The 27,551-nt window shown below is 31.5% G+C and overlaps 4 protein-coding genes across 4 annotated transcripts in view; all 4 read right to left on the minus strand.

Annotated features, from left to right (window-relative positions):
* Positions 1-8,245: 8,245 nt before the first annotated feature.
* HELRODRAFT_85991 (hypothetical protein) lies at positions 8,246-11,231 on the minus strand (the record flags this gene model as incomplete). Its single annotated transcript, XM_009026686.1, has 3 exons — positions 8,246-8,689; positions 9,749-9,916; positions 11,106-11,231. The coding sequence occupies 3 exons, from the start codon at positions 11,229-11,231 to the stop codon at positions 8,246-8,248; spliced, it is 738 nt and encodes a 245-aa protein (XP_009024934.1).
* A 6,245-nt stretch (positions 11,232-17,476) lies between these two features.
* HELRODRAFT_178692 (hypothetical protein) lies at positions 17,477-18,607 on the minus strand (the record flags this gene model as incomplete). The annotated part of the gene is made up of 2 exons (XM_009026776.1): positions 17,477-17,643; positions 18,415-18,607. 2 exons carry the CDS (start codon positions 18,605-18,607, stop codon positions 17,477-17,479), a joined length of 360 nt encoding a protein of 119 aa, XP_009025024.1.
* A 1,324-nt stretch (positions 18,608-19,931) lies between these two features.
* HELRODRAFT_178693 (hypothetical protein) lies at positions 19,932-26,884 on the minus strand (the record flags this gene model as incomplete). The annotated part of the gene is made up of 7 exons (XM_009026777.1): positions 19,932-20,303; positions 20,397-20,645; positions 21,557-21,905; positions 23,085-23,159; positions 25,392-25,524; positions 26,444-26,660; positions 26,807-26,884. 7 exons carry the CDS (start codon positions 26,882-26,884, stop codon positions 19,932-19,934), a joined length of 1,473 nt encoding a protein of 490 aa, XP_009025025.1.
* A 478-nt stretch (positions 26,885-27,362) lies between these two features.
* HELRODRAFT_178694 (hypothetical protein) overlaps positions 27,363-27,551 on the minus strand; it is a gene marked incomplete at both ends in the record, with an annotated part of 1,613 nt that continues 1,424 nt past the window's right edge. Inside the window, one exon of the mRNA XM_009026778.1 lies at positions 27,363-27,506. Within this exon, the coding sequence (XP_009025026.1) occupies positions 27,363-27,506 (144 nt within the window). The remainder of the gene's footprint in view (positions 27,507-27,551) is intronic.

Consider the following 27,551-nt stretch of genomic DNA (forward strand, 5'->3'; position numbering starts at 1 on the left):
CGTGTTAGCAGTACAATGAATTATGCTAAGGATAATTGGATAAATTGTAATTTTCAACTAATAAGGGAGGATATTAAGTCAATGTTTGAAAACCAGTTTGTCACTTTAATGGAAACTTTAAATGTCAACAGCAAATCTATTTTGGATAGTGAACACTCCATTGTTTCAAACAGTGCAATGTTCAACATTTCCCATAACGTGTAGCGGTACAATGAATTATGCTAAGGTTCATTTGACTAATTTAACTGCAATTGGTCGACCTACTAATATGCCTTCAAATGCTAATAATATTAAGGTTACTACTATTATGCCCTCAAATGCTAATGATAAAAAAATTAGTAATACTGTTAATGAGTAAAAAATTATTACAAATCCTACTCCTACGACATAACGTTGGGGTGATCGTTACGATTCGTCTGCTGTGGATTCCCGGTGTGAATCGCATGATGCAGCCGGCAATGACTTTAAACTGGTTACAAACAAAAGGCAGAAAAAGTCTGCTAGCTCACCTAAGTCCAAACATGTTGGCCAATCGCCCAATACCAATAACGGTTCCAAAATTTCGTCAAAGAAAATCTTCGGTACAGGACTTGATTGCCCATTCAAGGCTTCAAAAGTTATCATCAAAAAAATACATATTATGTAGGCAACGTGGGCCCATGCAAAAAAAATGTCATTGAAATGTAATTTGAAGTCAAAAAAACTTTGCTATCATCAGCTGTTTCCCAATTTTGCGAAAGAAAAATCCAGACGATTGACGTTAACACGGAATCAACTGCGTTCAAAATAGTTTTGCCAGTTGATGATTTACCTAAGTTATTAAACCCCGATATCTGGCCTAAATATGCTTTTTTTACTCCAAATCAAAGATAGGTCCAAGCGGATTATTTTCGCAAAACACTATGACTACTAATCATGGTGGAAGCAACGTCCCCCTGGGAACCAATTTGTTTTTTTCATAATGATAATCCTTGTCAGTTTGCTAGTGTCGACCCCGATGTTAATATTTTCTCCGATATTTCCTTTGAATGTACTTTTTTATCGCCTGGTAATGTTAATTCATTCATTGATTTATATAATGTTAGTATTTTTCATGCTAAATGTCGTAGTCTACTAAATAAAACAACTGAATTGAGTATTTTGATTGATTTATGGGGTGGTGGGTTTGATTTGGTGGCTGTCACTGAGACTTGGTTGAATGATGCTACCTCTGTTTTGATTAATCTATCAGGTTTCAAATTTTTATGTGTGAATCGTATTGGCAATATTGGTAGTGGTGTTGGTTTATTTGTTAGAGATGGCTTAAAGTATGTGATGCAGGATGATTTGTATTTTCATTTTTCTTCTTTTGAACATTTAATTGTCGAGATTTTTATAAGTGTAAACATTAACTATTTGATTATCGTTTTATACCGTCCGCCTCGTGTTGACACATCTTTATTTTTTAATGATTTAATCACTCTATTTCTTAAATTCAACCCTGGTTCGTTTACTAATGTTTATATCACTGGGGATTTTAACATTAACTTATTAACTGATGATTATAAGCATTCTTCTACTCAGTTTATTAATCTTTTACATTTTTTGGGTTATTATTCCTAAATTTTACCTTTATTTAAAACAGGGGTTCGCAATTCTATTACAACTACCGTCCTATTTCAATTCTTTTTAGTATATCTAAACTAATGGAAAAGATAATCTTAAATCGTTTTAACAAATTCCTCAATCCTAGTAATGTAATGTAATCTTTTTAAATCTATATGGCTTTCGCGATAAATTGTCAACTGAGTTTGCAATTGTCAATGTTATTAATTATATATCACTAGCACTAGTAAAGGAAACCCAGATGGAGCCGAAACGAGACCCCAAAAAAAATCCTCACGCTGAAGAGACCCCACAACATGTTCAGACAATAAATGTTGCCGTAGCTACAGATGAAAATTTTGAAACAACCCTTGCCAAAAAATTAATTGACAGCAACAAAAAATTAGACGGTGATGAGGCAGGGAGCTTGGTTGGATGGCAGATCTTAATTTGTCCTCTTTATGGGGGAAGGCCTTTCTGAGTGTCTGCCTATCCCAAGTAGAGTCCCCCAGGGGAGCATTATTGGTCCGCTACTTTATATCTTGTTTTTTTATAATATCGTGAACATTTGTGATGATTTCACAAAATAAATTATGTATGCAGACGTTTGTTCTTTCTATTCTGCCGATAGAAATATGTTAACACCGTCACAAAAATCAGAATAGCTATTGATTAAATTAAATTGCAGGCCAGTTTCAAATAAACTGTGTATCAACCTATTTGAGACAAATACATGATTTTTTATAGTAAACAAAATAATAAAAAGAAATTAGACTCTAACCAACCTACTCTAAAATTAAATGAATTTAAATTAGGAAAAAATGAGAGTTTTAAAATATTTGGTGTAATCTTTGATGACAAACTCAACTTTAAATTATAATTAGGGATGCACTGGATTCAGGTTTTTCATATCCGGCCGGGGCCGGACTTGGCCGGATTTAAAATTCAAAAACCGGCCGGGGCCGGGGCTGGATTTTAGTTACTATTTTACATGCGTTAAAAAAATACTCACATTTACGGTTATCTACATGTTGAACATCAAAAAATAACACCAAGCAAATAGCTAATTAATTCAAATATATGAATAAGCTGTGTGATACGCCAAATTCTGTACACAAAGATCAGCTTATAATTTATGCATATTTGCATAACCCAAGTTAAAGCACAAAAAAAATTGTCCAGCTCACCGCACAATTAGTGATGTTGTAATTATGTGTCATATATACCTAGCCTAACCTTTAACATATCATGTTCTTAAATTATGTGCTTATGTATCTCTCTCTCTCAATATATATATATATATATATAGATATATATCTTTATATATATTTATATATATATATATAAAGATATATATTTACAATATTCTATAAATTCTACCGAATGTTTGGCGTTAATATGTTTGTTAATATAATAAAACTGACCAACCTGATAACTAAAGGAAATAACAATATTATAAAAGATAGATTCATCAATCTTAGCCACCACATCCTTACAGACAAACAAATACAAACATATTAACGCCAAACATTCGGTAGAATTTATAGAATATTGTAAAAATTATGGTCTATTACCAAAAGACATATATATATATATATTATGTAGCTATATGATCCGTCATGTGCAATTATCAATATATAGTATATACACGTGCACAAGTTCTTTTACACAAAGATCAGCTTATAATTTATGCATAACCCATGTTATAACATAAAGAAAATTGTCCAGATTACCTCACAATTAGTGATGTTGTTATTATGTGTCATGTATGCCTTTAGCTTAGCCTTAGCCTTTAACTTATTGACATAAAATTAATTGAATTCAATAAAATTTTTTTCTCTATTTATAACATTTTTAAAATAGATAGACGCTTAAATTCGGCCCTAAATCCGGCCGGGACCGGATTCGACCGGATTTGAAAAAAAAGCCGGATTTTGGCCGGGGCCGGAGCCGAACTTCGGTGCATCCCTAATTATAATACATATTGAACAAATAATTAGTAAATTATCAATCTCTCTAGGAAATGGACTGAACCCTCTGGGTTGAACTTTTTTTTATTTTTATTTTTGAACAAAAAAGTCCAACCTATAATGGATTACTTGAAAGAAATGGATAATTATTTTAAGTTCATTAAAATTTTGAAGATTTATTTTATTGGTCGCTCATAAAGTATAATAGCCAATTAATTTTTGTATTTTAGTTATGATTAATTTTTCATTTTTATGTTTACTGCTTGGAGACACGAATTAATATCCTAATTATTTTATGTTTCTTATTAATTATTTGCTCATTTGATTTACCATTTAGGACCAATTGAAATCACCAACACAATGTGGCGATGTGTCGACAGAGTTGGTCATCCAAACCTTGGCATGAAAAGAGACATCTGAAAAATTTCCACAAGCGCCGCCTAACCCCATTTCACAACTCATGAGGCTAGCCAATAATTTGTTTGAACAATGATCAGATCTATTCAAATAATGTAATCAGCCACCAATGAATTTGAAAAAAGTTGGACAATTCAATTCGGCTCACGACACCAATCATAGATGCAATCCAACTTCTAGAGCTGGACATTTAAAAAAGCGAGACCAGCTAAAGTAAAAAGGACACAAAAGTAAAAAGGAAGTTTTCATCTGTGTCCATGTGAGTGTGACGAAAAAAGGCAAGTTTTGTGAAACATGTTCTAGACTCGTTAGTCCAATACATTATAAAATTGATGTGTGAAAAATGAATTAAATACCTGGTCAAATTTCAATAAGATTAATATAAATATAAAAAAACTAAATATATGATCTTTAATAGATCACTTATTAAAGATGATAAACTTTTTTTAAAGATAGGTAATTCTGAAATTGAAAGAGTGGATTGCTTTAAATTATTAGGGGTTTTAACAGATCAAAATCTAAATTTTAAAAAACATATCGATTTTATCTTACAAAAAAATTAATAGAAATTTAGGAGTTATGAACATAGTCAAATATCCTCTACCAAACAATGCATTATGCCTTTATCTACCCACATTTATATTATGCAAACCTAATATGAGGCAACACATTTAAAACTTATTTAGAATTGCTTTATATTGCACAAAAAAAGCATTGACAATTTTAAATTTTAGACAAAATGTGGACAAAAAAAACTTGTTTAATCAGCTTCAAATTTTATCAATTTTTGAAATTAATGATTTTAAGGCATGCTGTTTAAAATTTTAAATTAACAATAATTTGTAGAGAACATCAGACGCGCATCTAAATGATTCTTTTAAATGACACGATAATAAGAAATACGCGATTGAACTGCGAAAATAGATTAAAAGTTTCCGTTATAAAAAGTAAGCTGTTAGAAACGTATGTTTTTATGGAATTTATAAGTGGAATAGACTGCCGTCCTTTGTTAGGTCGTGCATGATCTATCGCCCATTCAAATATAAGTTAAAGATTTCTATTGTCAGTTTCTTTTACACTATCGATCATTTTAATTTTTTCTTAAAAATTGATCTATAATTTAAATGTGTGTATTTACGTAAGAATTTTTGTATGTACATTTTTCCTGTATTTCAACAATCATGATCTTAGTTGTGTTTTGTTATTATATTTATTATTATTTTCCTTAATTTTAATTTAATATTAATTTTAATTAATTTGATTTTAATTCTATTCGAACAATGAATAGCATAATGATTTTAACCAGAGAATAGCATAATGATTTTAACCAGAGAACATATGCGTATATGTAATTGTGTATATGTGCATATTGCTTTTACAAAGTACATTATTTTAATTTTATTTATTTTTGTTTCATGGTTTTCGGGAGTGACGTGGTGTTGTTTGTCACTAATTTGATTTTTTGTATTGATTTAGACATTTTTATAAAAAATTTTAGGGTTCTTATATATTTGAGATTTTATCTTTTTTAGGGCCCTTTTTCATGTTTTGTTTTTCTGTTCGTTCATGAAATAAACTTGTTTGAAAAAAAATAATAATGTGTGAAAAATGTTAATAACTATCATACTTAAAATGTAATTTGAAGAAACGGCATTTGCTTGCTTTCAATATGTTTTGAATATTGACATTAGAATTAAAATCATATTTATAGATCTGTGAGGTTTCTTCTGCTGTCTAGTGCATTGTCTCACAGCATAAAATATGCATATTACATGGTGCTACTGCTAATTATAAAATACAACAACAAACAACACACGTTTAGACGACATTTTCCACGAGATCGGGGGTTGCCGTTTGGCTACCTATGATGAAACCATTGTCACTTCTGTCATCATAAGTAATTTATTTGGCTAATTTTTACGCAGGACGCCCTTCCTTATGCAACCACAGTTATAAGCGGTGGACCTAGCCTTTAATGATCCAACATCACTCACAAGGCAGTGAGGGTCAGTTTAATGTCATAACCAGGATATACTGCTAATTATAAAATGCATTCTAATATTATTTTTAGAACTTGTTACAATAATTTTATATATCAAAATTAAATTTAAAGAGAACACAACTCTCTAACAAGAAACGATCGAGAGTTAATCACCCTACCGAATGTATTATGCATGCTATAGAACATTTAGCAGCTGTTTAACAAAAATATTCTCCAATAAAACATTATCCCTCATTTTACATGCGATTCAACACAGAAGTTTTCCCCAAAGCTTAGCTACTCAACCAAAATTACTATTTCTGAAAAAATGAGAAATAATTTAAAAGATCTAACAAAATGAAAGATCAACATCATCATGTAGGTTTGGAGATTTGAATATCAATATATTAATGAAGAAAATATTTATAATCGTCATGGTCATTATCAATACAATTATTGCTATGGTTGCTAATATCAACATCATTATAGAGGGTTCACTAACTGGTTCAAAATTTTAATTAAAAGTTTATTCTCTCTCTTTCTCTCTCTCTCTCTCTCTCTCTCTCTCTCTCTCTCTCTCTCTCTCTCTCTCTCTCTCTCTCTCTCTCTCTTGCTCTCTCTTTTCTGTCCTTCACCATAACAACTTTCATATTCACCATACACATGCATGTATTATCAGACGCCATTATAATTTCCACAACAGTGGGAGTTACAAGGTCAACGATGGAAGTGCTTGTGATCAAGACAATGAACGTAAAGAATGAAAAAATAAAGAACATATCAGTAGACTAGAGTAAAAACAATGCACCAATAACCTTTCTCGATGTAACTCTGAGGAATCCAGTCATTTTGCACCAGTGGAGCCCTGCTGCCATAACTCATCCTGGAGTGATCAACACCCCCATAATCCATGCCTCCATTGTAATCCGCGTGGTAACCAGGAACCCCAACCAGACTATTCGGAGGGGGAGGCAGAGGGGGTGACACTAAACATGAAGAGTATCATCATGTGAGTTATGATTATTAATTTGCAGGTAGGTATTAAATCAAAACGACAATGATATCCAAAAGCCAATGTATGGATGTATAAAAAACTGTTAAATACTGGTATGACTAACTAAATGTCACCAGGCAACCCCCAATTTCGGGGAAAATGTCGTCTAAACGTGTGTTGTTAACTAAATGTCACCAACATGTATAAAATGTTTGTTGGTAGATGTTTGAAATGTTTTGCACACAAGCAGCCAAGCATATAAGTAAAATGAAAAGTAAACAACATGCACCGCACAATCAGTCACACTCATTATTTCACGAGCATAAATGCTATCAATTATTATTTTCCCTACCCTGCTACAAAATGCTCATTACATAAATTTTTTAATTATCATTTTGGCATATCTATAAAAAAACACAACAGCATAATATAACTTCAAATAATTTTACACACAGTACCAAAACAACTTTCCAATAAGAGAGAACAATATCACTAACAATCTCCGATATATCTGTTGGCCGAGTATGGATGACTGATGAATGGAGGATCTGATGGATACTGTTGCTGTTGTAACTGCTGTTGCTGTACACTGTTTCGCATGTACTGCTGCTGCTGCTGTTGTTGTTGGGCAATTTGTGGTGGAGGAGTTTGTTGCTGCATCATGTGACCAGGTGGATTGCCAATGGGTCGCATCATGGAAGCTGATCCGGGGGCATAACCACTAGACCTCATTGCTCCCATACCCGTCAATGAAGGCTGACCCATGCCCCCGATCACAGCTGGAGACTGCCCACCACTACCGCCTATGCTGCCTCCGTACATGCTCCCCGTCCCATAGTTTCCACTGTTTTGATGAGTGATAAGTTGGGGGCCGGTGGTTCGATATGGAGACGATGTAGAATTGGGAGATAAGATGGATTGGTGGCTGTTGGCAGGTCGTCTGAGACTTTCAGATGGATAGTTTGCAGACGTGGGTGGCGTGGGTGGTCGTGTGGTGGGCGCACCTGCTGTGGCTGCTGCATTAGTCAGTGACTTGCTACCTGCTGATACGGTGCTGGTTCGCATTCCCGCTTGGAGGTGGGGTCCCGTGGACTGCATGTTGTTAAGTGATTCAATGATGGATGGATGGATGAATGGTTGTGATTGAATGTGTATGATTGAGTAACTTGATTAAAATGTAAACGATTGACTGAATAACGGATGGTTATTGAAAAATGTATTGATGAATCCAAGAATAAGATCGATTGAGCAAAAAATGGATGGAGCAGAATACACATGAAACATACATAGATTCAAACATCAAATAATAATCTGCCACTGAATAAATAGGTAGGTGACTGTTGTACGATGCAAAATAAGGGAGTCATCTCCAAACAGTTCTACAAACATTAGATCCACAAAAGAATTATAAATGATAATTATGATGTAAATAATAAAAAATTGATGAAATGACAAAACACAACTGTAATTTAAAAGACTTTCCAAAAAGAGTCTCACAATAAAAATTGTTGTATCATTAAAAATACTACATACAAAAAAGAGGAGACTTACTTTAGCCCCATGTCCAACATTATCGAGTATGGAGTAGTCGATGGGCTTGCGAACGTACTTCACAGGTCGCTCTTGCTGTTCTGGAAATATGATACCGGGATTCTTCACTCCCACCGGTCGAGTCACGGACTTGTTGGCTGTCAACTCTCCTATCTCTCGCCTGGCCACCTTCTCCTTATGAATCATCACTATCTGTATTGTAGGGCAGAAATATACATGCCATATAAGTTGCATATTGTCCAAACGGTAAAAAATGTTTAAATTGAAACATGTGCAGAACAAAATCAACAATTGACAAATGAATGAATGAACAAGAAAGCTTGACCATCAAAGAAAACGGTGATACAAAGCTTTTTCAATCCCGTCAACAAATGAATTACTACCCCAGTAGACAATATTGCAAGATAAGTTGTTTGTGATACGAACATTGTTTCATGGAATCTCCCAACAACGTCATTATGAAGTTGCAGAGTTGAATGTTGAGCATTATCAATGAGATTTGTGAATGAAAACACAAATGATGAAATAATGAAGCTCGTGTTGTGATTAAGCGAGCTGTTCAACAGATTTGAAAATTGTTGGACAAATAGCTGAATAAACTTAGCAACGTTTCTTTCCAGAAACACTGATTGAAATCCAATTAATATTCAGTATCTGATTGCATGATAATTTCTTATAGCAAGAACATCAGTAAAAAAATCAACAACTTAATGAAATCTTCCTTGATGAAAGCAAGTATTGTTCATCCAATGACATATGTTCAGCCAGTCTTATAACAAAAAGATGATTGAGATTATGTTCTTATTACTAAGCTAATAAACACTTACAGTATAAAATTCTCAATATTTATATTGTTGTAATCATTAATGCTCGTAATTGTCAAAGATCTCCAAATTTTCAACACCAGTGTTGTAGCTTCCAACGATCATCAAGTGTTTGTTATTCCATAGGTTCAAGAGTTCCGACAGATAAACACAACTGCTTCAAAGGCAAACTTTGTTGAACGTTTATTTGAATGCCAACAGTCATAGAAACAATAAACTAATCCAAGGTTCAAAACTAATTATGATTTACATGATCCAATGCAGATGTCACATGCTTATACATTTTAGTCAATTTCTCATAAAGCGTTTTATTAGAAAAACTCATTTTATTGAAAATATTTGAAAATTTAACTACTCGCTTCAGTGCTGAAAATGCGTACTCCAAAAAAGAAATAAGAAGATTACAAATGGAAAAAGTTAACTATACTTGTGACAAATGGTTGATGCTTGACTCCATGTCTGTTATTTGTCCCATTTGTAAATCTAAAAGTCGGAGGAAGTTTGTGGCTAATGTGTTGATTTGATATGCAACGCTAGCTAATGATTGTGTTGTGTAGTTTTTTGTTTCTTCCAGGGCCTGTCTTTTGTCTGCTGCCTGAAGAGACAAATAAATTGATTATTAAAAAATAATAAATTTATAAAATTAACTAAAAAGCAAATAAATTAAAAAGCAAATAAAATAAAAAATAAATTAATTGATTAACTGACCTAATCTGCATAATCTGTAAATTTTCACACAAATTACAAATTGTACTTTCATTAAAAGTATAATAACCCATATAGATGCCAATCATAAAAAAAATAATTCCATATATTTTTTACATCATGAATGTATACAATTTCATGCCTACAAAAGTTTAAAGTACATAAAAGTATATTTTCAAGCCTACTGTGTAAGCATTTCAACACAAAGTTATCAATCCATGTACGTCGTTCATATATAAACAGATAATTGCATTTCTTAAAAATTTTTTCTTAATAGTGGTACATCCATATTCATAGCATCAGAAATTCAATTATTATTTATCTAAGTTTAGTTTTAAGTTTATTTATACTCTCAGTCAACACTTATCTCATAATTATTACATGGTAGGCAAAAAAGTACATTATTGCCTTTTTTCAGCTCTAATATTTTCTTTAACTCAATGTATTTCATCTATCATTATGACTAATGTTCAGTTGTTTATGTTATATTAATAATTGATGGCAGTAGAAACTGACAAAGAAGAAATTTTGGGTTATAAGGTTGTTTTGATAAAATAATCAAAAGCTAAGTATAGGTAGGTAAACACCATGCACCTAGCTTTGAATTAATAATTCTTTTATATTTAATCTAATTTGGAGTCATTCATTGATTAATAGAAACTCAATTACCAAGCTTAGCTAGCTCTTTCAAGTCTTAACTAAAATAAAAAGTTAAACTTTACTAGACTAACACTAACTGAACTCTAATTTGTTGATTTAAAATTTGGTAATGATCCAAACAAAATCAACGTCATTACATTACCAATTACATACAGATAATCAGTATGTAACAGATTACATGCTTCTTAATTCTTAATTCAGTATGTATTTGTATTACATGAATTAATTAATATTAAAATTTAGTTTTAATACTAAATAGTCAATAGTGACTTAAAATAACTTCTATTACAATCTAATTTCAGCGTAGTATCAAACTACATATTTTTATTTTAATCCATTTAAAATGAAAACTTTAAAAATGTATAAAAAAAAAACAAAATGAATCAGAACAAAAAATAGGTATCACAACTTCCGGGTACCTGTAAATAATTTCCCTCGCAATAGAGAGCCACCTTCTCCAAGTTCGTGTGGCTGTCTCTTAGTTGCTTCCGACAATCCGGAACGACATTTTCCAACAGTTGGATCAATTCCTCCGAAACCGACATCATCCAACTAACTCATGAAAAACAGGATCTCGAAATGAAAAACAAAATAAACAAAGATGGCGAATGAACCAAAAACCTAAAATGTATAATTTAAATGCAGGCATAGGTTAGCCACCATATAACAAATAACGAGGCCCAGAGCAGAGGCTATGTTATAACTTAACAGAATCAACATCATGTATAATAATTTGGGTCTTTGAAGTAATAAAAGTTTATTATTTCTATTACTGTTGGCATTCAAGTAAACGTTCAACAAAATTTGCGCTTGAAGCAGTTGTGTTCATCTGTCGGAAATCTTGAACCTACGGAATAACGAACACTTGACGATCGTTGGAAGCTTGGAAGCTACAAAACTGGTGTTGATGAAATACAAAGATCATTAAAGTTATAGCATTGGTGCCGGTAGTAACGAGCGTTCATCGGTTACCACAATAAAACAACAACTTCAGCAATTACCATCTCTCATCAAAAACCTAATCCGCTTCAAATATCTGCCTGCGTCATATCCTACTGTCACTCAGATATTCAACACACTCGATTCAAGACTGTTCAAGAAAGCAGAAAATAACAACAACCACGTCATCCATCCTCTACTACCACCAATTAAAACTACAACACACAACCTTTGTCAGCGCAATCAAAACTATCAAGTCGGCACCCAATCTACATATCAGGAAAAGACTTTCATCAAAAGACACCTCAAACATATTAACACTCAATAAAACTAGTTTTTATTTATCGATCACCTCACAAATTCGCTAAGTCATGTCATCCTTCATCTAGTCTATTAATTTGCGTTTTTATGCCATTACTTCATTACTACTTTGTGTTATTTTTCATTTTTAAACATTTCTCTTTCTCCGTTTATTTATTTATTTATTTACTTATTCGTTTAATTTTTTACTACTACCTTACCTATCTTGATTTTTAATGAATAATGAAAAAATATATATATATATATTTTTTCCATAAGTTAATGGACTTATACATTGTGTGTAAATGTGTAAATGTTAATGTGATAGTGTGTGTGAGTGTAATTCTCGTAAATATTAATGATTCGTTTTGATCAAATTCGGATATTATGCCTACACGATACAAAAATAGTTTTTTGCACTATACCGACGTTCATATTTGGTGTTAAAGTGTGACCTATAAAATAGAGCCCCAAGGGGATAACCGCAATTGCTGATAAAAAATTCTCAAAATTCCGCAGATTTGCGGTTTTCGGATTTTGCCTGAGCGGTTTGCCGCGGATGCGGATTCAAGAGCGTTATTTAAAATCCGCCCGCTAAATTGAATTTTTAATTTTCAAAAATTTAAAAATTTGTTTTTTCGTTTGTTCGTATATATGTACGTTGGTGAGTATCATGGCACTCTAGATAATAGCATACAAGGTATCCATGGTGAGTATGTATGTGTGTTTGATGACCATAGCTGAGTTTCTCTGGGGTCCACGTTGATAAAGCCAAGCAAGCAGCTTCTACTAATTACTTCAGCAGGTTTGAATAAATAAAGTTAGTTCAATGTTATACACGTCCATACACACACACACACACACACACACACACACACACACACACACACACACACACACTCACACACACACACAAAGAAAATTGTCCAGCTCACCGCACAATTAGTGTTGTTGTAATTATTTGTCATGCATACCTAGCCTAAACTTTAACATACCATGTTCTTAAATTATGTGCTTATGTATCTCTCTCTCTCTCTAAATATATATATATATATTTATAGATATATATCTTTATATATATATATATATATATATATATATATATATATTATGTAGCTATATGATCCGTCATGTGCAATTATCAATATATAGTATACACACGTGCACAAGTTCTTTTACACAAAGATCAGCTTATAATTTATGCATAACCCATGTTATAGCATAAAGAAAATTGTCCAGATTACCTCACAATTAGTGATGTTGTTATTATGTGTCATGTATGCCTTTAGCTTAGCCTTAGCCTTTAACTTATTGACATAAAATTAATTGAATTCAATAAAATTTTTTTTTCTATTTCTAACATTTTTAAAATAGATAGACGCTTAAATTCGGCCCTAAATCCGGCCACCAAATTTTGAAAAAAAAGCCGGATTTTGACCGGGGCCGAACTTCGGTGCATCCCTAGCATACACACACACACAACACACATACATGTATGTGTAAATTTGTGTTATATAAAACGTACGTTTATCTATCTTTGACACAAAACACAAATGTTATTAACATATATACACATATACATATACGATACACACATACGTATACAATTGTTTATAAAGATCGCTGCGTTTTCGGCATTATTCAACTTGCGGTTGAGTTTCTCAATTTTTCTAACGAGAATTATCATCTTGATGATATAACTACACTGATGATCAGTTGATGCCGAAAAGAGCTTTTATGTAGTAATAACGTTATTAATAATGTTTTGTCAATATATATATAGTAACCTATATATATATATACATACATACATATATACATATCTATATATATACATACATATATATATATAGGTATTTTGTCAATAATATATAGTAACATATACATACATATAGATATATGTATACCTTCATAAATATATATATAACATAATTTATGGGTTCAGACTGTCATATATACAATTATTAAAAAATATCACCGCATTTTCCGCATTGTTGGGTTTATAACTAAGTTTTTCAATTTTTTAAAAAACTATTTTTTTGATATTATTCAATTTATTCAAATTTATAATAAAACTTCTAATTTTTTTAATTTGCATTTTTCATATATACATTTACATAAAAGCGTTTTTCGGTAACCTTTACCATCATCAGTGTAATAGAGTTTGTGATATAGTTATATGTAGTTCATCTGGTATTTATAGTATTTTCAACAAAGGAACTCTAAGTTCCATTTTTTCTTTGTGTGAATAATTTTTTGTTGGTAAGATCGTTACAGCCTGTTGTCGGATGTTTATTACAAAGTTTCTATTTTCTATACCCTAATAAAAATATTACAAACTCTCAAAAAAACAATGGAACTTAGAGTTCCATTGTTAAAAAGAAACCATAAATACCAGATGAACTGCATATAGCAATATTACAAACTCTATTAAACTGATTATAATTATCAATTTTAAATAAATTGCTCTTTAGTATTGCTATCTTCTAATTTTAAACATGAGATTGAGACGGCCGATTTAGCTTGCGATGCGGAAAATGAGCAGGGCGGACGTTAACTCTGCGAATGCGGGCGGTAGCGGTTTGGAGAAATTTTCTCCGCTTGGAGCTGAGTTTTCATGTCAAATCACTATCGAAATTTCAATACACACCAGTACGGAATGCACGAAAACCAAAAAAACTGATTAAAATGAGTAGGAGGTGGAAAAATATTTTGACGAAAAAAATAATTAATAATCTTGTTTTAATTGATTTTTATACAAATTGAATTGTTTAAAATGTATAAGTCCAACGTAAAACTATTTAGTATAAGCATCTTATACATTTGAGTGAAATATAAACAGATTATTTTTTGTACGAAAGTTGGAGTTTTTAAAAAGATTCGCAAGCTTTTAAAAAAATGTTCACAGCGACAGTCTAAAAACCGTAAACCATCTCGACGACGATGAAACGACCACTATGACCGTATATATATAAATATATATATATATATATATATATATATATATATATATATAGTATATTCTATATGTATATAAGAGAGGGACTAAATATTTTTATCCATATTATTAGTTATGAGCTATTTATTTATTAGGTTTTATTTATATATATAGAATATAACAGATCGATCACCTGTTATATTTTATATATATGGTTTAATTAATTTTAGTATCTATGTTTCAATTTATTTTGATTAATGTTACTACTTCTTTGCTTCATTTTTCCTTTTTCCGTTCATGTTAGTGTGTTGATGTTGGAGTTCTACCGATCAATCTTGACTGTGGTGAGTAATTATTGTTCTTATTAAATAATATTTTTGGGCATGTTTGTCTTTATTCATTCAATAGTTGCTAATTATTATTGCTATCACATATTATAAATTATATATCTGATATCAAATCATAGTTATTAACACGGACTAAGTAATAAGATGGCATGGCATGGACCTTGGTTACCACACATAAATTAAGCACAGTTTTCCTAGTTCAATCGACAACATCTTATTTTTTAATTTTGTCCATGTTTCGAAGAATATTGCTTCAAGGTGGACATATTAGCACAGTCATCTGTTCACCTTAGAATCTAAGGCTTAGATCAACTATTTCTTAGTTTAATTAAATTAATATTAATTAAACATCATCAATTGAAGCTATGCTGCTATGCAATCACAATCTGTCTCAACACAGTTTTTGGCTGTTTCTTTGGGTAAAACCCATGAAATTATGAGTTGATTCTGCATTGATAAAAACTTTTTCAAAAGTAAGTTTACGTCATTAGAACAGTTGCTGTTTCCTTTTTGTTGGATATTCTTTAGGTAAACTAATAGGAACCGAAGCTTCTGTTGTTTACATAGAATAATATTGAAAAATTTAAATTTGGCTCCGCCCTTCATTAACACTCATGACCAACCGAAGTGCTTCATTTTTTTAATTTGTGAATTTTTTAACCGAATCGTTTCATTTTTTATAATTTTAAATTTTAATTATTATTTTAATTAATTTTAAATTTAATTTTTTTAAAATTTTAAATAAATTTTAAAATAAATTCTAATATCATTATTTTTTATTTTTAAAATATGTTTATAAACATGAGAACTATTTGTAATTTTTGTTATGATTTTTTAAAATTGGATGATTAAAAATAGAGAAATGAAGACAAAAAACCAAAATTCAAAATCAGTAACTTTTATAATTAGAAACAGTTTTGGTTAAGTTGTTATACATAGTAGACTAAATTATAGACTAAATTTTATAAACTTTGCGGCTCTTTGTGCGAGCAAAATCACAAAAAACATCTTCAAATAACATTTCCTGCATTAAATCGTTTTCAATTGATAAAAGTCCAAGAAGAGACAATCGTTCTTGTCACATCGTTGGCCGCAGATAATTTTTTATGAGTTTCAGTTTTGAAAAAGATCGTTCACCTTCACAACTTGTGCCACAAATTGACAGATAAATTCAAAAAGCAATATCTACATTTGGAAAACATGTAACCATCTTATTCTTTATTTGGGCCTTTAACATTTTGGCAACAGATTTTGTGTTGACAAACATTCTGGAAAACAAAAGAAACTCATCAGCAAATGCCTCTTCCAGATCTGATGAATATATGTTAATTAATTCATTTGCCTTAGAAACTATTTCATCACTTGAAAAAGATCTGTCAAGAAGAAAACTGAACCTGTAATGTAATCCTGCTTAAGCTGCTTGCCGTTTTCCATCTCAATTATAAGTGTCTATGATCACATAGAAAAACTGAATATGGAAATTGTAACTGGCATTCAAATTTGAACTCGTATCAGTATTATCCTCCTCCATAACTTTGTCATGGATTCTTTTTTGCACATGTTTGCGCTTTATACATTTTTTGTAATAGGATTTTTTAAGACTTTTTTACCATACTTTTGAACGCTTTGAACGTGTTTCATAAAATTGTTTTGTGAGACTGTCATACAATTTGATGATAGTGCACAAATCTATGCCAGACTGCTGCAAAGCTTTATTGGCTAATATCAATTTGCTGAAGTAAATCTTTCCAAATCACACACATTAGCGCATTCTCATAATGGCCTAAATTTTTTATTAACGATTTAGCTTCATGGACAGCAGCTGGTGGTTGGCATTCATTTTCAGTAATATCTCCAAATAGTTTACATAAAAAGCTTTTGTAGCATCACTACGTGCTGACCATCTTGTTTCTGATAGACTTTGTAGAACAGAAGTCATCACATATAGTTGAAGACATATAGTATAATTCCCTTTCTTGGGTTTCCATATTTTCGAATGTGTTCCATTAAGAATGGATCAAATTCAGCTAAAAAGTCAATGCAGCCTAGATAATTTCTATTGTTATGGCAGTTATGCAATTCACTTTCACCATGAAAAGCTAATCCTCTTTCAGCAAGAAATTTTATAACTGCAGTGATTCTTTTCAAAACTTCAGTCCAGTATTTAAACAATTTCTCATTTTCTTTATTGAGTTCTGCATCAATTCTAGTTGACTTCTGACGTAGTAGCATCATTAACAGAGCAGCAATATGGTCTTTAGATTTCTCATGCAAAGTAATCCTTCCATTGCATTTCAGTTGTGTCATTGTTGGGCTTATCATCATTATTTATATATTTTAGTATGGAACCCTTCATCTTTTTTAATGCTTCTTCTTTCTCGTCCTTTTTCTTTTGTTTGTCAGATCCAGACACGTATCCATCAGACATGATTTCTAAAATTAAAATTGTTTTTAATTGCCAATACTAATTAAATATTACTAATTGGTAAACAATAAAAATTATTATGCACTTTTATTTACATAGACGTGGTTGACGGATAACAGGAACCGAAAAATAATTAGTTATTAAATCAAGCTATACAAAGTGAATTGAGATTAAAAATATCAAAACCTCTAAGGGTGCGTTCATAATTAAAAAAAAGGGTTCACAACAAAACAATGTAGTCAAAAAATGCTGTAAACATGTTTACAATTAACTACACATCGTAATAGTGCAGAATTTAAATTTTAATCAATTTGAGGCCTACTACAAGTCTACAAATGCAGATACGCAAAAGTGCCTAGGGCCTACGACGACCTTAAAACGGCCCTGTGTTTGGCGCATCGCTACAAATTCTCCACTCCATGTGTGTGAAATGTAATGGAGTGATTTACGTTTTGGTGGGCTAGACCGGTTAAAGTTGTTACACTGTTATAAGCAGCCCATTGATCCGTCCAAACTGTTGTACCTAAAATTATTAAAATCGAACTATTAATGAAAATTATAAATAAAGGCAATTGAACATTGAAAGAGGAAAAGCAAAAGGAAAAACGAAGAATAATTTCGTTTCTATATTAAAGTTCTTTCATGTAAACTTAACTCATATTTTATTTTTATTTAATCTAAATTTTAATATGTGACCTAACTCTTCGCAGCAAAAATCAAATGCCAGTCAACTATTATTAAATTTCAAATTCAGAGTTAAACATAACAACGAAACCAACGCAAATACAACTCGTCTTTAGAATCAGAAACAGATTCTGCTTCTATAACAGACTTTGATGGTGAAATATGATCTGTTGCTACAGTTGATGTTGAAGGTATTTCAATAGTAGTAGCTACTCGATCACACCATTTTTTCCAGTATATCATGTTGCTCCCACAGTTATCGCCTTTTCTTTTTTTGTTTTCTTCCATGTCTCTTGAACAATAATAATAATTATTGCATAAATTAATATAGAAAAGTGAGAAAATATGAGTTTTATTAAATTTTGTAACTTCGGTCTAGCTGTTCAAATTTTAAGATCCGTAAAGTAAAAGGAAGAAATATCATTGGAAGAAAAATAATTATTTGTGACTTAAAAAAATCGTGGCTACGCGGTTATTCTTCGAATAATCTCAATTTAATCTAAATAAAATTTATTTGAGATTACATTGAAAACACCGATTAAAATGATGTTTCTTACTTCACTTTGCGATTTTACAGAAAAAACGTGACATTCTTTCTTCACGGACAGTTCCAATTAAAAATATTTAAGCAAAAACATTATAAAAATATTTCTTATGGTTATTTTAAAGACAAATTTATGAATTGAAAAAGTAATTTAAAAACGATTTAAACTACCTGCGAATTAATAAAAATTGAATTTTGATCGAATCAGATATATTTATTTCGTCACTACGCAACACAACCGTCATCAAAAAGGAAACACCGGAACTGCAAACAACGATCTACTCATTAATTTTTTTATTACCAAAGACAAAAGTTAACTATTACTAATATTTGACAAATATCGTGAACGGATCGTTAAAAATTTGCTGTTTTTAATTTTCATGGTAATTTTTAATAATTTTTAATTTATTGCAAAATACACTTTTTTCATAATGGAGAATATTGTTGATGAATATATTGTAGATGTTATGGCGTTGTCATGGGTGGTGCAGGAGATTATATTTCCATTGTTCTGATGGTTGATGTTGGATTTTGGTGATAATATTTTGTATTGATAGTTTCTAGTAGTTATATCCTTTATGTTTAAGCTTGTTAATGAGTTTAAAACTGCTATCCTTTAAGTCGTTGAATAATGATGAGTTGAGTGCATAGTGTTTGATTTTGTTCTGTTCCTGTTGCTATTTCTACCATAGCAATCTTCATAATTTTCATCATCATAATTTCTGTTTTTGCGGTCGTTATTGCCAAATTGTTGATCAAGTCACTACTGCTTCTAACATAGGAGAAGATGCCATAAGATGGGACACTTAAGAGCTTAACTGAGATTATATGGAAGCCATGAATATTTAAAAATTTTGAACAACTATTTTGCGAAATATTTTTATTTTATTTCAAAATAACAAACGTTTAAAAAATTTAAGTCCCAAAAAAGTCTCTAAATCGTCCCATCTTAGGCATATCACGCCGTAAGATGGGACAGTTGTTAAAAAATTGTTCAATATGATATTTTGTTACAATAAAATGTCTGAAATAAGATAAACCCTATTTATATTTAAGAAAAAAATAAAATTAATTGCAACATTTTTCACACAAAAATTTTAAATCATCAAGCACACCCGATTGTTCAGCACATGTTTCATGCATCCAAACGTAGCATTGACAACATTTTATCCAATCTGTTTTGTTGTTCGGGTCGCTAAATAATTTTCTACAATATCCACATGGAGTGGCATCTTCTTCCTCAGACAATTTAATTTTTTTGGAGTTTCTTCTTTTTTGTAAGGTGAAGAGGTCCTTACTCCTTTTTTCTCTCGCTTGTTTGTTTTTTCGGAAAAGGACTGATTTCAGTAATTTATCCGCTGTGAATATCATGTCATCGTCCATTTTCCTTGTGACGAGTTTCAAAAGCTCCGTCATAGTGGATCGTATCTGGGTATACGTCTGTTCGGTTATATCTTTTATCTTCTTTCTAATATTTCAACCTTTCCTTGGTGGATTGATCCTATCAGTTATTCTTTCAAGGTTATGTCTAACTGTAGTAGCACTGTCATCCGCCCAGTTCTTATGTCTTTGTGCCTCGATGTACTTGAATATTTTCTTGCTAACACTTACCAGTAATTGTCGTGCAGGTAGATCATTGAATGATCCTTGATCATGTATTTCATCCAATACATCATCTTCATCTGAATTTATTCCATCAGAAGGAGGACTGATAAAAATGTCAGCTTCAATGATGCTGTCATCATCTTCAATCATGGTTAAAACATCTTGCAGAGAATACTTCTTAGAAGAATTTTCATGAAAAAATCTAAAAAAAATTATTTTATTAGCTTGAATATCTTTACAATAGATACTAAATTTATTATTATGTTCATACAAACTTATAATAATTCATTGATAGGGTTTATTGTATTTACACTATTGAAAAAAAACATTTTTAATGTGATAACTAAGTGAATCTCAGGGTATCATATTCTGCTAGATGTCCTTTATAAAGAACACATGCTTAAGCCTATGGCTAATTTTAAAATATTCAACAGTTAAATACTATTTGTTTTTTGCAAAATAATATTTAAAATACATTCATACATAAATTTAATCCATAAAGTCAGTATTTGTGATGGCACACTTCCAATGGTCAGAGGTAAATGATTTCAGACCAGGATGCTTATGAAATTTTATTACATTAAAAAAATCTTCAACTTTGAATTAAATAATATTTTACCTTTTTAATTCTTTGTTTTAATTTGTCGTTTATGTTGCCAGAACATTTTTCAACATAAGTTGAAATGGTTGCTGCTGCAGAATATTGTCCAATGAATGTGGACGCCATATTTATGGCCAAGGTTGAGAAGCCTTGTAGCAACTTTTTTCAACCCTTCATCATTAACGATATTGAAAGGTCTCAAGTTAAGGCAGCACTTCTTAGCAATAACACAAGTTAATTCTTTGATGTTTGATGGCAGTTTTATACTATCTTTATCATTATTTTCCTTTTTGTTATAAAATGAAATTTCAAAAAACTAAAAAAATGAAACGACATGTAAGCCAAAAGGAGATGATTACATAGACATACATATCAACAACCTAACAAAAAACAAATTAATATATATATAAAAATTTACAAAACTGTTTCGTAACTGATTTAGATAGCAAAAAAAAATAAAAATAATGATAAAATATAAATTATAAACCTTAACGAAGTTAATTATTGACAGTTGGTTACAACCCACGAGACACTTATGACTCTTCATACTGGATGTCTTGGTGGTCCTGTCTTGCTTAAGGATATATTTTAGTTTGCATTTTTTGCAACAGACATATGCCGTTGCACTATTTTTATAAAATATGCGATAAAATCGGTTCCAAATCTCGCCCTTAAAATTTTGTTGACTTTTAGTGTGAATACTGGATTTCTTTGTCAACAACTTTATCTTTTGTCTCATTTGATGTTCCTGACAATTCATCTTCTTTGTCACCAAGTGATGTACGGTACCAGTAAAAGTACCGGTACCGCGGTCCCGATTCCTAGGTACCCTCAAACTGTTTAGTACCGGTTCTTGGAACCCATTAAAAATTTAAAACGGTACTGTACCGGTACTTGGAACCCCCTCCCGCAGGAACCGACGGTACCTGGAACCGGTTCTTTAGCGGTACCAAACGGTTCCGGAAGTTGAGACGCACGAGACTATTCGGCCTAACAAAATCAATAGCGTACATGATAAATTGTGAATGAACGATTGATCTGAAGATGTGAGGTGGGTGGAATGACTGATGGTGTAGCAAATCGAATGTGTTTGTTTTTTGAAGTGTGGTTTGGTGAGGAGGAATGGGGATGTGTTCATGTTTTTATAGATTGTTACGTCTAGGAAGGCGACACTCTCCGTGCTGTGTTCAAACGTTATAACTATCAAGCAAACTATCAGAGATCCAAGCGACACTATAACCAACAGCTAAAAATAAAACCAGAGCAAAACCAAGAAGCTAAAAACATAGCCTAAAAAACAAGATAAGAATAAACCAAGATAGACAAGAATCAGTAATATGAAAAGATCTAGCAGCCTCAAGAGAATAATATGATCAACAGTATCAAAATCAGAGGAAAAGTCAAGAGCAAGAAGAAGAGTAAGATTACTATTATCACTAGAGAAAGATATGTATTTTGAGTAAAGAAGTTTCAGTACTGTGAGCAGGTCTGAAATCAGATTGAGATACAGGTAGCAAGGAGTTAGAGTTTAAATAAGATGACAATTGATTAAAAACTACTTTTTCTATTATTTTAGAGATGAAAGTAATATTAGTAACAGGTCTATAATTAGATAGAGGTAGAGTTAGATGTATTTAACCTATGGGCTTTCTCCAGTCTTCTAACACTTTTCTTAGCTAATACACAAGCTTAGTCGAACCAAAGAGCCTTATGAGAATAGAGCGTATAAGTAAAGATTTAAGAAGAATAAGCTTATCATGGATAGTAATAAATGATAATTGATTATAAACTACTTTATCTATTATTTTAGAGATATTAGTAACAAGTCTATAATTAGATAAAGAGGAAGGATCTAAAGATGTGTTTTAAGAATAGGAATAACAATAGAAGCTTATTAAGGATAGAACAAATATAGATATTTAAAGCATAGACAAAATCATCAACATTATATCCAATCTCCTACTAAATGAAACGAACACAATTCAGGCGTAATAAAATATTAACTTTTTTCTAACGTGAATCTCGAACCGTCTGTTGACGCTGTTTTCTTGAAAAGAGGTAATATGGCGATCGGGTCATCGTCGGATTTTCTTCGTTCGAATCACGTCGGATTTTCGTTGTTCAAATCACGTCGGGCTTAACCAATTTGTCGAGGGGAATGTTCGATTTAATATTATTTCGCTTTTGTTGTCAGATTATAAATCGGACAAAATAAAACAATCTTATTTGTTAATCAAACAAACGTAACGATCTCGTACTAACGTAAAAAGGGAAAAGGAAAAGTAAAGCAAAGAAGTATTAGTATCAATTAAATTAAAACATAGATATTAATATTAATAATAAAACTAATTAAAAATGTTAGATGTTTAAAATAACTGTATATATCTAATCTCCTACAAAAGTATCAAAAATAGTTTCTGCAAAAGGTTGAAGAAAAATATCTTTATTGAGAATAGACCAGCATCTTTTTGAAACAGACATAGATGAGTTAGAGGAAAGAAAATCTAAAGAAAATACAGATTTAATAAGGAGTTGATCAGAATAATGATAGGCCTAAATATTAATAGGCTTAGAAAAAGATGAAGCTATAATAAAATCATAGTGTTACCAAAAGTATGAGTAGGAAAAGGACAGTATTGAGTAAAAGTGCAAGATAAATAATTGTGGATTAAATTGAAGTCACTAGAGATATAGAAAGAAATAGAAAAAGGGTAAACAGATTCAGCGAGCAAGTAAAATTCATCTAAGAATATAGAGGAATAAGAAAGAAGAAGGTCGATAGATTACAGCAATATAAAAAGATAGAGAAGAAGATTTGAGAGATACAAGACATTCAAAAGAAGAAAAATTAAAAGAAGTATTGATTGAAACAGTAAATGGAAAATATTAGAATGGATAGACATCCCCATAAGAAAAATAAGAAGAAGAGAGGATCTTTTGGGATTCTAGAGAGTTCAAGAAAGCTGTAACCGTCAGGAGTAGCGAGAATAAGAGTCCTCGTGCCAAGTTTCAGTAAGACAAAAAAATCAGGTAAAAAGGAAGGGAATAATTGCTGAATATAAAGTGATTTTTATTAATAGATCTTATGTTAATTTTAAATAGCGAAAAGGTAGAAGTAGTTGAATAGTGTTATTTTTATTTCTAGTTATTATATAATTATAGTTATGTTGGAGTATGTGTGATTTATTAACGTTTGTTGAATTATCAATTGAACAATTTAAGATGAGTAGAAATAATTTTATTAAATTAAAACAAAGTGTGTACGAAAGGTGTATTTCTACTTTTCTACGTACAGGTACAGTGCTTTTTTACCGATCTTTCCGCAAGAGAAACATGTCTGAATGAAACTGTTTTGTTGTTATTATTCCTATACATTTTGTGTTCGTTTTCTCGTGTCGATTGTATCTGTGACAAAATAAATGCCAGTGTATGCCTTGATATCAACTCTTTTATTCTATCTGCACGGATCAATTTTGTTGCGATGACTGGAGAAATTGTTGTTGGAAGAGCTTTTATAAACAAATAACGTACGAGTTCGTCTTCCACTCTAATTTAACTGGCTGTTTCTAATAATTCTTATAAAAAGTGTGATGGCCTGCCGGTCATTTTAGTATTTCCGATCAAGCGAGCGAACAATTCTGGTTTTGTTCTTTCGTAAATCGGTATCATCGCTGTTTTGAGGTCGTCACAATTTCTATCATGAAACAAGTGTTGTGGTAATTTTGCAACCAAATCTGCCGGTAGCGATGATAGGATATGATAAAATTTTGTTTCCTATGAACTAACTTTTCGGTGATGAAATTGAGTTTCAGCAATGGCAAACCATCTTGTCGATGCTTTATCCATAAAGGTGGGCAACTTGATGGATATCATGTCGATATTATTTAATCCGGATTCCGCCGTGTTAAAAATTGAAAATTTATTACGGAGAAGTCTCTGATTACGTCAGAAGAATCACGTCGGGGTCACCAATTTGTTAGTACGAGCGTTCTGCTACTTACAAGCAGTGATATTTAACTTGCAAAATTCATTCTACTTAAACTTTAGTTTTACTTACACAAAAATCATTTTACTCAAGTTTTACTTTTAGTTTTGGAATTCTTTTTACTTATACTTATACTTAATTTTAGAGTAATTCTTTCTACTTATACTTACATTTTACTTTTACTTAATTTTTTAATCATTCATGGTTATAATTCGGTACTTTATTTATTTCCAAAAACACATTAAAAACAAGGACATAAAAATAAAAATCATTAAAAATTCAAGTAAATTGTTCAATTAATGGCATATTTAGTTTTAAATACACTCTTGTGGCTAACATTGTTCCCAATTTGTTCCTTTTTCCAGATGTAAGCATCTGACAAACCGAAAAAATCCTCTCAACGTAAGCTTGTGAAGCAGGTGCAGATAATAAATCTAACGCAACTGGTGCAAGTAAACTATATTCAGTTTCTCGTGATGTCCAAAAATTGAAAATATTGTCGATACTATCAAACTTGATCGATTTAACATATTCCAATTTTGCCCACTCGTCAACCAACAATGAATCAACCCCTATGGAAGTTAATACCTCAGTTGTTGCTGTTCGTATTTCTAGCAATCTCTTAATCATTCTAAGAGTGCTATTCCATCTGGTATTGTTGTCAGCAACCACTGTCTTTCCACATCTCGAAATTAGCATCTCAGTTGCCTTCGTTGATTTCCGTATTTTTGTCACTATGTGACTTGCCTTACCAATGAGTTCGTTGTATTTGTTGTAACCTTTTTTTATTATCAGCTGGAGCGTATGTGACATGCAGGCCATACGCCTGAAAAGTGTTTCTGCTGATATTGGCAGAGTTAAATCCAATTCTACCTCACTATCTTCATCACTAGATGTTTCAGATGATGAAGAGTCACTTCGTTCATTTCCAACATCCCTTTGATTTTTTTGTTCTTGTTTCTCTTTCAATATTTTCACTGCCTTGATCATGTTTGAGCCATTATCTGATACAATCATAAGTATTTTTTGTGGACTAATATCCCAATTTTTTAAACAAGAGCTTAAAACCTGAGCCAACTGTTCTCCGCTGTGAGGATGAGAAAGAGGTGTCAAATGCAATGTTAAATGTCTTACCATTTTGGCGCCTGGGTCAAAGAAACACGCTGAAATTCCTAGGTAAGAACACGATAATCCCTTTTTCGTCCAAGCATCAAGGCATATCGTGATTTTTCGACTAGTCGACAACATTGCCTTAATTTTTTTCTTAGAGTTTGACCAAGTACTGTTTAGCAACTTAACCAGTGTTCCTGAAACTGATTGTTTAAAATTATGTCTATATCGATGTATAAAGAATGGCGTAATGAATGCAAAACAAAATGAATAATCAACCTGGAAGTTTAAATTTTGGATCTGAAATGTGAAACATTTGCCTAAAAGTTGGATGATCCACAATTGTTATTGGAGATCCAGTTCCGATAACCATTTTCATAACTGCTTCAACACGTTTGTCATGCTCTTTTCCTGACCATTGACTCATATTTGAAAAAAAGGACTTGATGTTGTTTTTCTCATGTTTGGCATTACTAACAGTAACACAAGATTTGCCCTCTATTTGGAATGACATATAGAATTTTTATAATAGGAATGACATGAAAGTTTATTAATTAAATTGTTTATGTTATGTTATATTTTATTTATTTTATTTCACAAAATTTACAACCAAAACTATTAAATTATACAAATACTACTTACTTTGTTCTTGAGATGCAGGCGTTTTAATTTGTTGCTTTTCTCTGTCAACTGACTCAACAAAATTAGAGACTGGAGCATGTTTTGATTTTAAATGTAACTTCAAATTGCTGGTGTTTTTACCTGCCAACAAAAATCCACATTCTTCACCCTTTTCATCTAATACAACACATTTACTTTTCTTTATCTCTTCATCAAAAACAAAATACTCCCATAGGGGAGACGGGGGCCGAATGGACCGCTTTTTTTTGTCGCTCACTAAATATTTTTTCTTTGCTCAACAAAATCAGCTATCGCTATTTTAATAACTGATCTTGATTTGTCATTATCTTGCACAGTTGACGGTATTTTTTTAATATTTCCAAATAACGTAATTTTTTTATAATTTAATTTTTAAGGTGGGTTGTTCCAATTTTTTTGGTGGTCCATTCGGTACAATAGCGGTGTACTGGATGGACCGGGTAAAGTACCAAATGGACCATTAAAGAATAGCAACAAATTCATGGAAATAAACACATTTGAAGTATTTTTAATTGAAACAAAAATTGAAATAATAAGATTATTCATGTATGCAAAATTCGCAAATGTAATCAACTGCACTAGAAACACTCGTGCAGAGCTCGTGAGCCCACTTGGCACAATTTCTGCAACGAAACCACATTTCGTTGTCTCGGCCAGCCTCACCACACATGACGCATATGTCCTTCTCAGCATATAATTGTCTTTTAATTTTATTTTTTTTTGTTAC

This window comes from Helobdella robusta, assembly GCF_000326865.2.
Source record: "Helobdella robusta unplaced genomic scaffold HELROscaffold_49, whole genome shotgun sequence".
Classification (NCBI taxonomy): domain Eukaryota; kingdom Metazoa; phylum Annelida; class Clitellata; order Rhynchobdellida; family Glossiphoniidae; genus Helobdella; species Helobdella robusta.